This window comes from Pleurodeles waltl, chromosome 4_2, assembly GCF_031143425.1.
Source record: "Pleurodeles waltl isolate 20211129_DDA chromosome 4_2, aPleWal1.hap1.20221129, whole genome shotgun sequence".
Taxonomy (NCBI): Eukaryota; Metazoa; Chordata; class Amphibia; order Caudata; family Salamandridae; genus Pleurodeles; species Pleurodeles waltl.
The window spans coordinates 343,499,818-343,515,948 of record NC_090443.1 but is presented as its reverse complement, the minus strand read 5'-3'; the positions used below and the strand labels follow the sequence as shown (position 1 = coordinate 343,515,948).

The 16,131-nt window shown below is 43.4% G+C and overlaps 1 protein-coding gene across 1 annotated transcript in view; it reads left to right on the top strand.

Moving 5' to 3' along the window:
* Positions 1-16,131, top strand: part of LOC138294140 (E3 ubiquitin-protein ligase TRIM39-like) — a 286,871-nt gene that overhangs the window by 99,368 nt on the left and 171,372 nt on the right. Inside the window, exon 4 of the mRNA XM_069233337.1 lies at positions 14,301-14,519. Coding sequence (XP_069089438.1) covers positions 14,301-14,519 — 219 coding nt within the window. The remainder of the gene's footprint in view (positions 1-14,300; positions 14,520-16,131) is intronic.

Genomic DNA, 16,131 nt, shown 5'->3' with positions numbered 1-16,131 from the left:
CCTGATGATTCAACATCTGGCGGGCTCTCTGAACGTCAGAGCAGACTAACTCAGCCATTTATCCATAGCCGATCACAAATGGATTCTCCATCTTGAGGTGGCACAAGGTCTCTTAGCAGTGGGGAGACCCTTGGTTAGATCTTTTTGCCTCTGCAGAGAACGTGCAATGTCAGAGGTCTTGCACGTTGGGGTTTCCAAGGCGCCACTCGCTTGGCAATGCTTTTCGTCTCAAGTAGAACTCCAGCCTCCTTTCCGCCTATACCACTTCTGATCGGGCCCAAGTAATCCTGGTGGCTCCTACTGGGCACGGAGAGTACGGTATCCAAAGCTATCAAGCATGGCCACAGATCCTTCAGTCAGACTGCCCCTTCAGGAAGAACTTCTGTCGCAGCAACAGGGGACGGTTCTCCACCCGAACCTGTCCAAGCTTTACCTTCATGCGTGGAGGTTGAGCGGCGACAGTTGGTTTTTTAACTTCCTCCCGAAATCTGATATCTTGGGAGCCAGATGTCCGTCCACCAAAATGGTATACTCCTGTTGGCATAAATTTGTGACATGGTGTACCAACAAGTCTGATCTGATCTCTCTCTGAGGTTCTCTTGTTCATCCTTTCTTTAGCCCAGCAGGGCTCTGCTTTGGGCACCCTTAAATGTTACTTATCGGCAAGCTCAGCTTTTTTTAAGATTGCCTGATCAACCTTCCCTTTTTAAGTCTCATATTGTTGGTAGATTCCGTAAGGGGCTCACCCATTTGTTTCCTCCCACTCCGTTTATCATGTCTCAGTGGGACCTCAATCTTGTCCTTACTTGATGTGTGTTTTGAGCCATTACACAATCGTCCCTTATGGCTCCTTACTTTCAAAACAGTTTTTCTTGTTGCCATCACCTCTGCTCACGGAGTGAGCTTCAGGCTGTTTCTTCAAAGCCCCCATTTTTGTGTGTGCACCTTGACAAACTGGTTTTGCGCAAGAGGGCCTCATTCCTTTCCAAAGTAGTTACGCCTTTTCATGTAGGCCAGTCCATCACTTTGCCTACTTTTTATACACCTCCAAATCCTTCTGATGAAGAGGAGAGACTAAACCGCCTAGATCCAAAAAGTGTTGTTGTTTTACCTCAGTCACACTAAAGACTTCCCGGTGGATGATCAACTCTTTGTTGGATATGTGGCTGCGAAGAAAGGGAAGGCGGGGCAAAAACATACCATCTCACGATGGGTACCACTTAGCATCAAAATGTGCTGTGCTTTGGCACAAAAGCAACCCCCTGAGGGCTTGCATTTTCATTCCACCAGAGCAACTGCTGCTACCACAACGTTGGCACGCAGAGTTCATGTCCTGCATATCTGCCAGGCAGCAACATGGCCATTACTGCAGATGTTTACATGCCCGGACAGTCTGGTCCGCAGAGATGGCTACTTTTGTCGTTAAGTCCTAGAGGACTTTTTAGTATGATCTTGGTTCGCAGCCCACCACTGAGGATGGCATTGACTGGGTATCTATTATAAGGTAAGAAGTCTCTATCAGATGAACAAGTTACTTGCCTTCGGTAACGATTTATCTGGTAGAGACATATTCTAGTTACAGATTCCTTAACGATCCACCCATCTTCCCCGCTTGTGTACTGATTTCTAGGGACAAGAATTCCCCATTCAGGACCTTGGCTCTGGCACACCATTTTCAGTGTTCTTCATGGCTCTGCGCTTTGGTGTGAAAAGTCGTGAAAAGAAACTGATGTCACCACGTATAGATGGCGTCTATACATGACTCCTGAAGTCATCACGGCGACCACGATCCCAACGACGCCCACCGAGTCGACCGGCGCCACCTGGCAAAGCCCTAGGGTACTGCTCGAAGAAAAATCTCCGGATCCAGTCTGACGCCTGGGAGAAATTCTAAATCTAGAATGTCTCTACCAGATAAATCATTCCCTTAGGTAAGTAACTAACTTGTTCTTCCACTCTGTTGCCCAAGTTTTCCAGTAGTTGTGTACTGTTAGAGGCCACAAGACTGCCTTCTGCCGTCATGGTGAAAGGTGTTACTTTTCCCTGACAGAAAGCCCAACAAGGTGTGAACCAAAAAAGAGCGCTTTAAAGGGGAAGGCAGTAGACCCATACAAGAGGGCTGCTATTCTTCTGGTAGACAGGTTGGCATTGTGAACAGAGAGCGGGGAACAGTTGCACACCAGTTTTCCCCATGGGCATGTTGCCCTCAGATAGCCACACCTCTAGAGTCGGCTACCAAGTGCCACGCAATGAGAAGGGTTCTGCCGTATTGGGAGTGGGCTTAATATTGCACTTTGGGATAGCTATATATCACACATTGCAGGACGTCATCAGGCAAGAGGGGGGACCTCGTAGTCCATTGGCTAGTAGTCGCTGCATTCACAGAGGGCAAGTTGTGGGCATGAAAGGCACCACTGGCACCCAGATTTCAAAGCACATCTACGCTGGAGAAAGGACCAAAGGATGGTCTTTTGTTGCCTGGACCCAATAAGGAGGCAACACTAAAGACTGATCTGCACCTGCTGATCCTTGGATTAGCAAAGAGAGGACTGTACATGTGGTGCCATTTTTCTCTAATAAAATCATCCCAGAGGCCCAGACAAGAGGTGAACTTTAAGAGTCAGTTGACTGATTTCTGTTAGTTTTCCAAGCCCATAAAATCTCAAGGAGCCGCCTTGGCAAGTTGGTAGCCACAATCTCTTGATCGCCAGTGACTGCTGAAGCACAGCCTGACTAAGACCTGACACTCAAATGTTGCACCTGAGAGTCACTAAAGTGCAGTTCGGCCACCCAAGATGGACACTACCCTCCATTATTGGGAACTGCTGGTTTTTCTGTGAATGGAGACCGGTAAACCATTAGCAACTAGTTTTTAGCTGCACTTCATTTGGACTTAGACTTCTGTGGCCAAAGGTGCACCTCCCCCCCAAAATTGGTTTCAATGACCAAGAAATGGCCCCAAGAAGACTAAGTTGGCATCCTGTATTTCTTGCATCAAGATCACTCTAATGATGTTTATAGCGGTTTATCCATAAAGCCTGGAATTGGACTGGAGACTGCTTTAACTGCAAGATAACTGTCCTGTGAAGACTTACTGGCCCCAGTGACTTGCTTCCACGTGGAGTTGGTCACCCAAAAGGTGTCCGAGAAACCAAACACAACTTTTACAAAAGTTTTCAAAGTAACCACTAGCTGTGTTAGTTGCTGATGCTTCTTTTTTTGAAAGGACTAAAAAGCTATGATTTGCTTAATACATAATATGTCCAGAACCTTGCAGTGGATTGTTTTAATGTTTAAAAATTCATAAGCATAAGATCTAGTTTTACAAAATTGGTGTTGGATTCCCTTTGTTTTGCATTTCTTTCTAATTAGATTGTTTTGGCACTTCTAAATGCTTTGCACCAGTTCCTTTGTTAAAGCCCGACTGCTTGAAGCCACAGCTACCCGTGGTTGAGCCAAGGTTTTACAAACGTGCCTGAGTGGACCCAAGAGAGGTTTGTAAGATTATTACACCATGCAATCGCACAGCTACACAATAAATCGCATTTCCTCAGTTTGCATCTTACAGAAAGAGCATAGGTATTTTGCCTAAAGGCCGAGGCAAGTATTAAGAAGGAAAAGGGCACAGGGCCACACAAAGTGATCTAAGAAGAACCAAAACAAAGCGTGTCTTGCCACTAGCACCTGTAAGCTGATAATATAGAGCAATGGGTTTGCAGTGTTGAAAGCAGCCCAACAATAAATCTGAGTAATCGGATAGCTGCTGTGGGTCCCGTCAAACGTAGACCCCACCACAGAATCTGGTCGATGGTACATCTGCCCGTCCTTGTCTAATCATCGGCACAAATCCCATCACTGATTCCGTCCCCTGAATACACCTCCCCCCCCCCCCCCCCCCCCACCCCCCACCCCAACCAAACTGGCTAAAACTGAGCTTGCTGGTTATCTAAAAACACAAGAGCTGCTGTATGACGTCTGTGGTTCCTATACGTTACCTCTCGTGGTAACGTAAAAATTGATCTAGACCTGTATCCTAAGTACTGTGCTTTTATTTTATTCTTCTAGTTTTTTCTCTAAGCAGGCTTTATTTGGAGCTGTTGGGCATGGGTGTAGGAACTGTGGGGGGATGCAGGGGATTTATTCCCCCAAGATTTTGGGTGTGAGGGGACATAGGGGACTATGGTGGGGGGAGGGGAATAGAGGGATAAACAACTCTGAAGTTTAAAAAGAGACAGTGATGCAGTCCCTGTTTAAACATAATTTGTTTTTTTCAGTGCATTAACTAAAAGCGAATTAAGTTGAAACAGGGCTGTTTTGCGGAATCCAAGCTCCCAAAGGGCGGTCCAGGCTGCTGCAGCTTCCATGAGAGAGGATTATCTGATCTGTTTGCTCCAGGCTAGTACCGAACAGGTCATTCAAATGCCTTTCAAATATAGAGGAGGTTTTGTTTTTTTAATTGCTTTTTGTGCCCCCTGCAGTATCTCCTTTCTTTAGCCCACTTGCAAAGGTGTCATTTAAAGACCTGAAGGCGCATTTATACTCCATTTGTAGTGAATTTGCGTCAATAAATCTGTGCAAAACTAACTCCATATTTAGATTTTGATGTTAGCCCTGTCTAAGGTCAAAATATTGAAGATTACACCAGTTTTTAGATGCATGAACCTACCTTGCGTTAATGAGATGCAAGGTAGGCGTTCCCATAAAAAAAATGATGCAAACCCCATAGCCCCATATTTATCCCCCGTGCTAAAATGATGCACAGGTGGGAGGAGGGGCTAAGTAATGGTGCAAAGCAAAGCTTTGGAATTCATGGAATGGGCCCACTGGTGCCCACCCCAAACCCCAGGAACACCCCCATCCACACTAGAGGGACCCCAGAGGATGGGGGACCCCATCCCAGGCAAGTATAGGTAATTTTTTTTTCATTTTTCTTTTTTTTTCATTAAAGTGCCATCAGTGACCCAACTTGGGGGGTGGGGGGTCCTGCATGGCACAGGGTGCCATGGCCATGCCGAGGGGACACTGGTCCCCTGTGCCGGCCATTGGGGTGGTGGGTGTTAGAAATGGGGTCTTTGGTTGACAGTCAGGTTACCCCCTGTTCAAGCAAGGACCCTCACTCTAGTCAGGGTAAAAGAGAATCACCCTCAGCTAACCCCTGCTTACCCCCTTGGTAGCTTGGCAGAGCAGAAGGCTTAACTTCAGAGTGCTAGGTGTAAAGTATTTGTACCAACACACAGTAACTCAATGAAAAACACTACAAAATGACACAACACCAGTTTAGAAAAATAGCAAATATCTAAACAAAACAAGACCAAAACGACAAAAATCCGACATACACAAGTCAAGTTATGAATTTTTAAAGATTAAACTAAAAAATAGCGCTTAGAACCAAAATTCTTCGATGAGATGCTAACACGGTGTCGTGACGGAGTCGTTCCCAACAAGACGACACCAGCGGTGCCGGACACTGAGTCGTGTAGACCCCCAAGTACAGTACCTTTGGTGAAGAGTGAAAACAAGCTGATGCGCAAAGTCGGGAATCACAGCATCTGTGCGAAACGTTGAATCCGTGCACTTCGAGCGGCGTCGGTCACGACGTGGTGCGGAGACTTCCACGGAGTCGCGGACTTCAGCAGGGCTGCAGCAGCATCGGGCCTGCGAAGAGCGTCGCGTTCCAGCGAAGATCACGGTGTCTGGTGCAGTCGGCGTCGGTCCGGAGTCGTCCAAACTAGATTTCCTTGGATTTCCACCAGCTTTCCTTTTAAAGGGCCCAGGGACTGGATAGGGCACCACTTGTCAGAGCAGGAGTCTCTCCAGAGACTCCAGGTGCTGGCAGTGAGAAGTCTTTGCTGTCCCTGAGACTTCAAACAGGAGGCAAGCTCTAACTCCAGCCCTTGGAGATTTCTTCACATGATGGAAGGCACACAAAGTCCAGTCTTTGCCCTCTTACTCTGGCAGAAGCAGCACTGCAGGAGAGCTCCACAAAGCACAGTCACAGGCAGGGCAGCACTTCTTCCTCAGCTATCGGCTCTTCTCCAGGCAGAGGTTCCAGAAGTGTTTCTAAAGTCTGTAGATTTGGGTGCCCTTCTTAAACCCATTTTAGTCTTTGAAGTCACCTTTCTTCGAAGGGGACTCACACCTACTTGTGAAATCCTGCCTTGCCCAGGCAAGGCCTCCAGACACACACCAGGGGGTTGGAGTCTGCATTGTCAGAGGCAGGCACAGTCCTTTCAGATGAGTGACCACTCCACCCCTCCCTCCTAGCAGAGATGGCTAATCAGGAAATGCAGGTTACACCTCAGCTCCCTTTGGGTCACTGTCTAGTGCAAGGTGAAAAACAACCCAACTGTCAAACTGACCCAGACAGGGAATCCACAAACAAAGCAGAGTCACAGAATGGTTTAAGCAAGAAAATGCTCACTTTCTAAAAGTGGCATTTTCAAACGCACAATCTTAAAATCAACTTTACTAAAAGATGCATTTTTAAATTGTGAGTTCAGGGACCCCAAACTCCACATGTCCATCTACTCTCTAGGGGAATCTACACTTTAATCATATTTAAAGGTAGCCCCCATATTATCCTATGAGAGAGACAGGCCTTGCAACAGTGAAAAACTAAGTTGGCAGTATTTCACTGTCAGGACATATAAACCACATTACTATATGTCCTACCTTATCCATACACTGCACCCTGCCCTTGGGGCTACCTAGGGCCTACCTTAGGGGTGCCTTACACGTAAGTAAAGGGAAGGTTTAGGCCTGGCAACTGGGTACACTTGCCAAGTCGAATTTACAGTTAAAACTGCACACACAGACACTGCAGTGGCAGGTCTGAGACATGATTACAGAGCTACTTATGTGGGTGGCACAACCAGTGCTGCAGGCTCACTAGTAGCATTTGATTTTCAGGCCCTGGCACCTCTAGTGCACTTTACTAGGGACTTACTAGTAAATCATATGGCAATCATGGATAAACCAATTACATACAATTTTACACAGAGAGCATATGCACTTTAGCACTGGTTAGCAGTGGTAAAGTGCTCAGAGTTCAAAAGCCAACAGCAACAGGTCAGCAAAAAGATTGGGGATGACCCTGTATAAGCAAAAAAGTCCAACAGTGGGCATGACTCCTGTCTTTTCTAAGACAGGAGTCATGTGGTATGGATGGTTTTGCATCAGAAAATGACGCTAGGCTGATTAGAGGCATTGTTTTTTTGCCTCTAACCAGCCTAAAGTCATTTTTTGGTGCAAAACCCCCTTCTCCCATACTGCCACCTCCACCCGGCTAGGCTAACGTGTTTCTCCCCCCCCCCCCCCCCCCCCCCCCCCACGCTAGCCCACCCTTTGCGCTGGACAGAGATAAATATACTGCAGTACTAACTTGTCACACTCTAATTTTCTACAAGGGCGAGGTAATTTAAGTTTCCTTCTAATCTGAACTCTCATATTTGAATGTGCTCTCATTGGCATAATGAAGGAAAACGTTTTGGTGAAATTATTTGCCTAAGATCACACAATTTAAGCAGGGAAGTCATGATTAATTCAAGTTAGTAAGTGGGTATCTATTTGTTCATCCTTAGGTTGAGGCTGTATTTTGAGTTCTCAATGCATTTTTCTGCAATTTTTGAAGTATAGTGTAAATTCGACCCAAAGGTATTGGAGCGCTTTATAGGAGCACCAGCTACATTATAGAAGATCACATGCATTGTTTACTGTCATGGGGAGACTTAGTGATTGGCCCAGAATCACAGGATGTTGAGCTGATGTGACACTTGAACCAATTTTTTTTCTGTGAGCAAATGGCCCGATTCACAGAATCGTGCCGTTTGCAAACAGAAACAAGCACTTTAGGATGGATAAAGGCTAATTTGTGATTCAGTAATCTATTATTGAGTAGCACAATAGGTTTGCAAGCAGGTATAAGGAAGGGGCAGCTCAAGGATGTCCCTACCTAAAAGCGAGTTGCAGGGAGATCTAAGAATGTTTTGCGACCAGGATTGCGGTTGCAAAACATTAGCAGTTACCACCAACTTCAAATTGGTGGTAATCCATACACAAGCAGGAAGGGCACCCCAAGGTACCTCTTCCCCTTTGTGAATGGGGGTGCAAACATTATTCAAGAGCAGGCAGTGGTCCCACGGACTACTGTCTACTCCTAAAAAATGAAAATAAAGCTTTTTCAGTTTTTGTTTTTGTAATGCAGCCCATTTCCCCTTTAAGGAAAATGGGCTGCATTACAAAAAATGCTTTATTTAAAAAGGAATCCCAGACATGGTGGTCTGCCGATGCACAGCAGGCCACCATCCCTGTGATTGTAGCCATTCACAGTAGGTCGAAAATTGCAGCCTGTCTCATGAATATTGATGCAGCTGGTCTAATTACGACCCAGTGCAAATCACTAACAGTGTTAAACACACTGATGTACAATGCATTTTAGGATTTCCTATGAGCGAATCGCTAAAATTTGCTATTAGAAAACCACAAACCTGAAAAACTGTACATCTGGCCCCTAGTTCCCTAGTTCTACAGTCAGCAGCTCTGACTGTAACACCTCATCCTGGCAGAAGCCAATTGTCAGCTCATTATGGGCTTGAGGTCCCAGCAGGGCCTCGACCTGAGCCAGAACCAGGCTTCCAGTTTGAGCCTGACTTGATCTTTCAGTGGGTCGACCACCTCTAATTTCCATACAAGCATCCAAAGTTTTTGATGCAAAGCCTTATTTGCTATTTAAAAAAAAAAAAAAAAAAAAAAAAAAAGCTAGATAGGTCTTTGTGCCAAAAATGTGCACCTCCTCGAGGCAGGCATAATGAAGGAGTAAAGAGTTATTTTCCGTAGACTTTTTTCAATCTTTATAAATGTACAGCACTTTACAGCATACATACAGTGGTCAAAATACTAAACAGTTAAAACATAGTTTTTGTACAGAAGGGTACCCTTCCACTACAGAAACCGAAGGTCGTCATCAAACAAACTCCTGTGCACTAAAGTGCATGGCTGTGTGCATTGGCGCAAGGCAGACAAATGTGTGCCAGCACAGGGAGAAACAAAACTGGCGTCCTATCTTAGTAGAGATGGTGCTGTTCTACTCTCTCCTATTGATGCAGGAAAGTAACTTTTTTTTTTACTGAGCTATGTTGTATCAAAAGTTACTCATTTGCACCTCAATGTTCAATTGCTTACAGTGCTTTCAAAAATATTATTTTAGCACAACACATTCGAATTGTACCTAGTGCACACGTTTCCTGAACTGGTAATAACTTAGTGCCTTTCCAAAAAGAGTAACTTTCTGACACCATGAAGCTGCAAATAAGTCTATGAATTAAAGCCTGTACTGGCTCCAAAGGAGACCTCCGATTTGATTGACCCAAGCACCACCCACACTCATCCCGTTTGGCATATTTAACTATATTGTTTTTCAGTGAGCTTCTCACAAGCCAGTGCCACATTTCTCAATGCTTTCAAACATCTCACGAAGTATGGTACACTGTCTCAGACTGCAAGTGTTATCTGTTTGCTTTTGAAGGCATCTCACATACTAGGTTTTATGTAAGTTTTTTTTTATTTATTTTTTTATCTTCAGGCTTTTAACATTTGTAAAGCATCTATTTCCAATACACACACTGCATCTCATTTTGCGTGCATCTCATACAGAAAGCATATATTGTCACATTTGTCTGCATCTTCAGCTCTACACTGATGGCATCCATCTGCACTAATTCTTACAGCAGATTAGACAGCAAAAGTGTAAAGTTTGTTTGTGTTTTAGATTTTGTGCTGAGTTAAGAACATACAGTGCCTTGATCTCCACCTTGAGGCCACAAGAGCATGCACTCCAGTTCAGCTATCTTTGGTAGTAACCTCGTCCCCTCCTGTGAAATGATAAAGCAAATGGTAGCAAAGTTATATGTTGAAAATATGATTGACCATGAGCACACATTTTTTTTTTTTTTAGTAGGGAGGCTGGGAGTAATGATCGTTTTTCCTTGTTCCACATTCCCCCACGCAATTGTAGTTATGGTAGGTTCTGATGAAAATGCCCAGATAGCCCTTCTGTACAAATGCTGCTGTTGGGAGCCTTGTGCAGATTTTATTGCCGTGCTTATTAGATCATACTTTTATTAAAGAAGCTGGGATTAGAAATCTTAAAGGTCTTTGGTTAAACATACACACGAGACCACATTTAATGGACTGCTGCTGTCTGCTAATGAATTGCCAACGGGAGGTCTGGTCAAGGATTTTTTTACTAGCATTGTTTCAAAGTGCTTTTATTCTTTGATACGCCTCTTCTAGAGGACTGGGATAGTAGGTGCTTATTGAATGATGGATACTGAAAGAAATCGGGTTTTTTGATTAAATGGGGGTGAAAATACTTCTCGAGCAACAACCACAATCTTGGTCAGGGTGAACCACAGAAGTCACTAAATTAACCTGTGCTTAACAATCTGGTAGCTTGACACAAAAGCAGTCAGGCTTAACTCTGAGGCACTGTGTTAAGTATTTATGCAGCACTCAAACTGTAGTAAAGTGAAAACACAATACAAGGAAAACCCCACTCAATTTAGAAAACGGAGTAAAATTAATAAATAAAATGAGACCAAATTAGCAAAAATCAATCAGTATCACTGAAGATATGCAATTATAAAGGTTTAAGTAAAAATGCCACCAAGTAGCAGAAATCTCGAATTGTGGCTATCTGGTCGGTAAACCGGGATAAAGTCATACATTCAAACTCCACATGATGGAGTGTTGGCTGGATACGTGGACCAAGTTAGTCCTTCTGAAAAAGGTGACCTCCTCAAAGTTTTATACGCATAGAGTTCAAAGAATCAGGATTTCACAGGAGGAGCTCAAATATTGCCAGACAAGGGTCTAAGACCTGGGCTGAGAGGGGGGAGGGGGGCACCTCTTTGGGATCAGGAACTAATTCCAGCAGGTCTTGTTCCAGGTCCAGGAAGTGCCAGGTGCAGCAGGTCAGCTAGACAGGTGCAATGAGGCCCCTGGAGCTTGGTGTGTCCCTGTAGCCCATAAAAGGAGGTCAGTCACCTGGCCATTAGAATCACTCTGGTAGTCCTGGGTTCAAGATGGTCCTCTCTCTCAAGCAACAAGGCAGGCCTCAAGAAGCAGGCCAGTCTTCTCATGAACAAGACAGGCCCCAAACAACTGGGCAATCCTCCAGAGAACAAGAAAGGCCTCAAACAGCAGGGCACTACCCTAGAGTACAAGGTAGTCCTTCTGTACTCTTCCAGAATTCCAGGAGTGTATTGAAGAGTTAATCTGAGGGTCCAGTATTGATAGCTGGTTCTGGAATGTCCTTACTTCCCCTGCCAGTCTCTAAGGGCTCTGGGGTGACAATAGACTGGTGTCAAGTTCTTTGTGAGTGTGCTGAGACAAACTCTTTGAAATGTAATTGCTGCAATGAACTGCTCCGTCCCTCCCTTCCTGCCAAAACCTAATCCCCCTTTGACTTACTGTCTGGGAGGAATACACAAAGGCAAACTGTTAACTACATCCAGTCATGTGAACCAGGACACAGGCACCAAATGGTTAGAACAAGAAAATGCCAACTTTCTAGAAGTGGTATTTTCAGAAGTGTGGCTTAAAATCCAATTTTGTAATTTAAACCCCTCTTTAAATTATTTTTATTTTTTATTTTATTTTTTTAGACACCAACCCGGTCCTCCTACCTGTTACCAATTGAAGTTATCACTTATTAAATGTATTAAGGTAAGCCAATGGTCTCCTGTGAGGCAGGCAGATCTTGCAGTAGTGAAATAGGAATTTAAGAGCATTTGACTGTCAGGACGTGTAAAACTTAAAACCACATGGCCAACATTTTAAGTATGCTCCACCCAGCCCTATTGGCTGTTTAGGGCTTACCCTAAGGGTGACATATGCATTACAAGCATTTGCAATGCAATAGGTCTCGCACATTTCAAACAAGTTAATGGTCATTTTTTGACAAGTGTCCATGAGCAAATACAAAAGAAAAACAAGTGGAAACCGAGAAAAGGGGACTTAAAATAAAGTTAGCTTTGAGAAGAAAAAAAAAAAACGTTGGAAGTTTCTTTGCCTGCTCAGCATGTTTTATCCAGTCACAAGCCTTCTGTTTGCGGGGCACTGGGAGTTAGAAAAAAATAGTACCTGGATCATGGGAGCAGCGGCTGGGCACTAATTAAGTTGAAATCAATTAGTGCTTGATCCCTGCTCCACTCAGAGGAATGGAAATGATGCCAGACATGCAAACCATTAAATGGTGAGTGACAGGCAGGCTCCAAACCCTTTACTGAAAAAAGTATAGCGTGTGAGACTAATGCACAAGTGCATGTACTCTCAGGCTCAACCCTAAAAAATTAAGGATTAGGCTTGGCAAAAGTCTTATTGTGCTAGGTTGAAAATGTCAGTTCAAAACTTCTCTATAGGCTACAGTAGCTGGCATGAGATGTTTGAAAGGGCTACCCAAGTGGGTGGCACAATAACTGCTGCAGGCCCATTAGTGGCATTTAATTTACAGTCCCTGGGGACACGTAGTACCGCTTTATTAGGGACATATAAGTAAATGAAATGTGCAGATTGGATGTAAATCAATTTTACCATGTGTAAAGAAGAGCACTAGCACTTTACCACTGGTTAGCAGTGGTAAAGTGCACAATCCTAAAAGCCAGCAAAAATAGGTTCAGAAAACAGGAGGGATGAAGGGAAAAAGTTTGGAAGTGACCCTGCATAGAGGACCATGTCCAACAGATACTTACTGGTGTCCCGTAGCCTAAGATATTCTTAAATTCTAATTTACTAAGACTTTTTTTACAATTATTAAAGAGTAGCAACTGTGGAGAGTCAAGGTTTAATCAAAGGTGATAGAGAGAGATGGTGACTTCCTTACAGCGTGATATATTTAATCTGACACATTAAAATTCAATCAGTGATTACAGCTTTGTCTTTCAAAAGACTGAGGGCTTATTGTGGAGAATGATTGCATTGCACTTCAGAACTACGCAACAGTATACATTTATTGAAGTCTGCAGCTCTTAGAAAAAACACCTTCTTTAGGGTCAATGAAACATCCCCAGGGATTTCCCTGTCCCCCCAGAAATTTAGTGTCTCCTACACCCCTGCTTTTGGGTCTGCTCACGTTTGTATGGAAGCATTCAAACCTTGCTTGAGATGGGAAGCTTGTCGAGAGTGAAGTGGAGGACTGATATGATCCTTTTAATAACGGCACGTTTAAAAACGCTGATGTAAAACTCAGTTGCCATAGACAAATGGGAATTTGCAGATTGTGGAAATGCTGAAGATCATCAAACGGAAGGATGCACTGAAACTGAATGGGGTCTCAGTATGCAAGTCAGCTACTTGATAAAACTAAAATGTAAATGGTGATTATCAGATTAATATGAATTTCCGATAATAGTTAAAGGAAAAAAGGGTTTTTTTTTTTTTTTTTTAAAGTTATTGGGCAGATTTATTAACGTAACGCATGCAGCTATTTTGAATAAACACACTAGTTGGGCCATTGTGGCACTGTCAAACTATAGGATCGTTGGGGAGCTATTGCAGTGAGAGCATAAGATTAATTATGGACATCCACCCATTCCCCCCCCCACCGCCCCCCCATCACTTTGTTTTATTCGATTGGACGGTGTTCCTTTCTTCGCCTTGCATTCTAAAGTACCAAAATGTTCCATGCAGCTATTATAGAACTCCGACACTACATTCTTGTTCAACAACGTTCTTAACTGACATTTACAAAACCTAGAATTCTTCTACAGGCACTTGTTGAAATAAAGTGCCATTTGATAAAATGTTGGTTTTAGTTCCTGCAGGTCACAGGTAAGTAAAATAACATTATTTGATAGACTTGCAATTTGTTTGAGTACATTCCTACTTCACACTAAAAATAGTAGACTCTAATAGCACACACTGTCTCCATGCGCTGATAAAAAGGAGTTACAATTATCAGACTAAAATCTAATAATCGTGCCCTTGAAAGCATGCAAGGTCGAATGGACAAGCTACGATTTACATCTGTAACTTGCAGGTTACACACACATCTAGCTCTGCAGTCGGTGCTTTCGTCCAACATCTTACCATCCGGCACTGCTAGCAGTTGCACCAGGCTTATCAAGACTATTGATTTTAGGTGTTTTTATGTTGAGGAAAATTGGTACTTGGCAAAGGAAAGGGAGAAATTACATATCACTTTCCCAATGTTCTGCTGTTTTTACAGCTCTTTTAGCCCTTTCTGTCTTGTACTGGAGTTATTTGTGCAAACATTCATATCTAACCAGCTTTTTCTCTGACAGGTAAAATTGGGAACTGAGATGCAAAAAATTGTGGCCGAGATTGAACAGCTACGCAGCCTCCTGAGAGAAAAAGAACAGAGCAAGTTGGAGATGGATCACAAAATGACTATGGCAGAAAAAGCTGATAAAGCAACCCTCTCAAGTCAAATAGCCTCCCTCGAATCCCTGGTAGTAGAGATCGAACAGAAGTGTAAAGAACCAGCATCTGAACTCCTGAAGGTGAAATACTGCATGATACTTGTAGCCCTCTGTGTAACCAGTACGTGTGCCTGCATATCTTTACGCACAAGAGGAAAAGATGTGGAATTTTTCAAATGAGTACTATTTACATTGCGCCTGTGCATTCAGACTTCTTAACAGCATATACGGACTGGTTCTGCCTTAATTGCAAGACACTAACTATACTAACACAAGGATATCCAGTCGCTTTCTATGAGGGTTGACGCAATACCAGATTTCAGGGAAATCTATGAAGGGTAAATCTAATTACTCTAAATGGGAGCCATTAACGTAATAGATATCCTGAAGTCCTGAAAATGTGACTTAAGTCTGTCATTCCTATATAACTGTTTTATATAGGCTTCAAAGAGCCATTTGGACTTAATATTGCTCTGGACATCTATAGTTTATACAGGAGTAGTCAGTCATCCTCCAAATCAGACGGGCAATAGACCTTAACACAAGGCTCTTGGACCCTTGGCACGGCTCCACATGATCCTTCTGAAACCTTGAAGGAGAATGTATTATTTTTTTTTTTATTTTTTTTTTTCTTAGTGGTTACACCGGTGGGGGCGTAGTAAATTCATTCTGGTGTACTTTGCCTTGCAAAGCTAACTGTGTGATTTGGTCTAACTGAGAAGTCAGAGATACAAGTATCCAACAAAATCCATAAATGGCATGTTTGTGAAAGAACGATGAAGACACGATATTGTGAAACCTTAAACTAATTTTACTTGTATATGTAAACAAATTCTACATTTGCCTCAAACTACATAAACATACTCACTTCAGAGATTGCATTTCGTGTGTATAATTCTTGTAGACTACTGATTAGGTGCATTTCTCCAAAACTCTGGCATAGTTCTCAATATGGTGCAACAGAATCGGGTAACATCTGAATGGCAAGAACACTTTGGGGAAATAATATGCAGTTTTAAGATTGCAGTGAAATGCTAGTTATATATTTGTACTCATTACAAATAACAAATAGCCCCCAGCCATTCAGCTAGGTAAACATTGGGCCTAAAGTGCTTTTTAAAGAATCTTACTCGTTGAGGGGTTTTCACTTTTAGACTATAGGGCAAGTGCTTCTCAGTGGGTACATGCACTTCCAAGTTTCTGGTGCGTTAGCTCTGTATTACAGCCTTTAATCCTGGCAGTAGCATGGGCGTTTGTATGGAAAGACTAATTTGTCTTCAGTTTCTTCTTTTTAGGGTCGAGCGCAAAACACGCAGTTCCTTGTGTAATCTGTGGGCTTTTAACAACATCCATGTCAAGCCCATCAGTTTGGTTGGTTCGTGGGCTTGACTTTTAAAATTAGCTTGATTTTAATTAGTGAAAGGCATGCATACGTCATGCGTTTTCTGGTGTTTAGCCCGCCTCTAGCTCAGCGGCCAAGTATTGAAAACATACGAGGCTCCATGTTTTCCTACGGTTTCTGCACTATTTTTTCCCTCTATTTCGTAGGCGGCGCGGTCTCGCTGGGCAGTATTAGAGCACTTTGCATGACATCCACCCTGTTACATGGATAATCGTACTTTTGCCGGTTACATCGATAATTGCACTTTTGCTGATAGGTTTCACTGCAAGCAAACTTCTGTTTCCTTTTGTG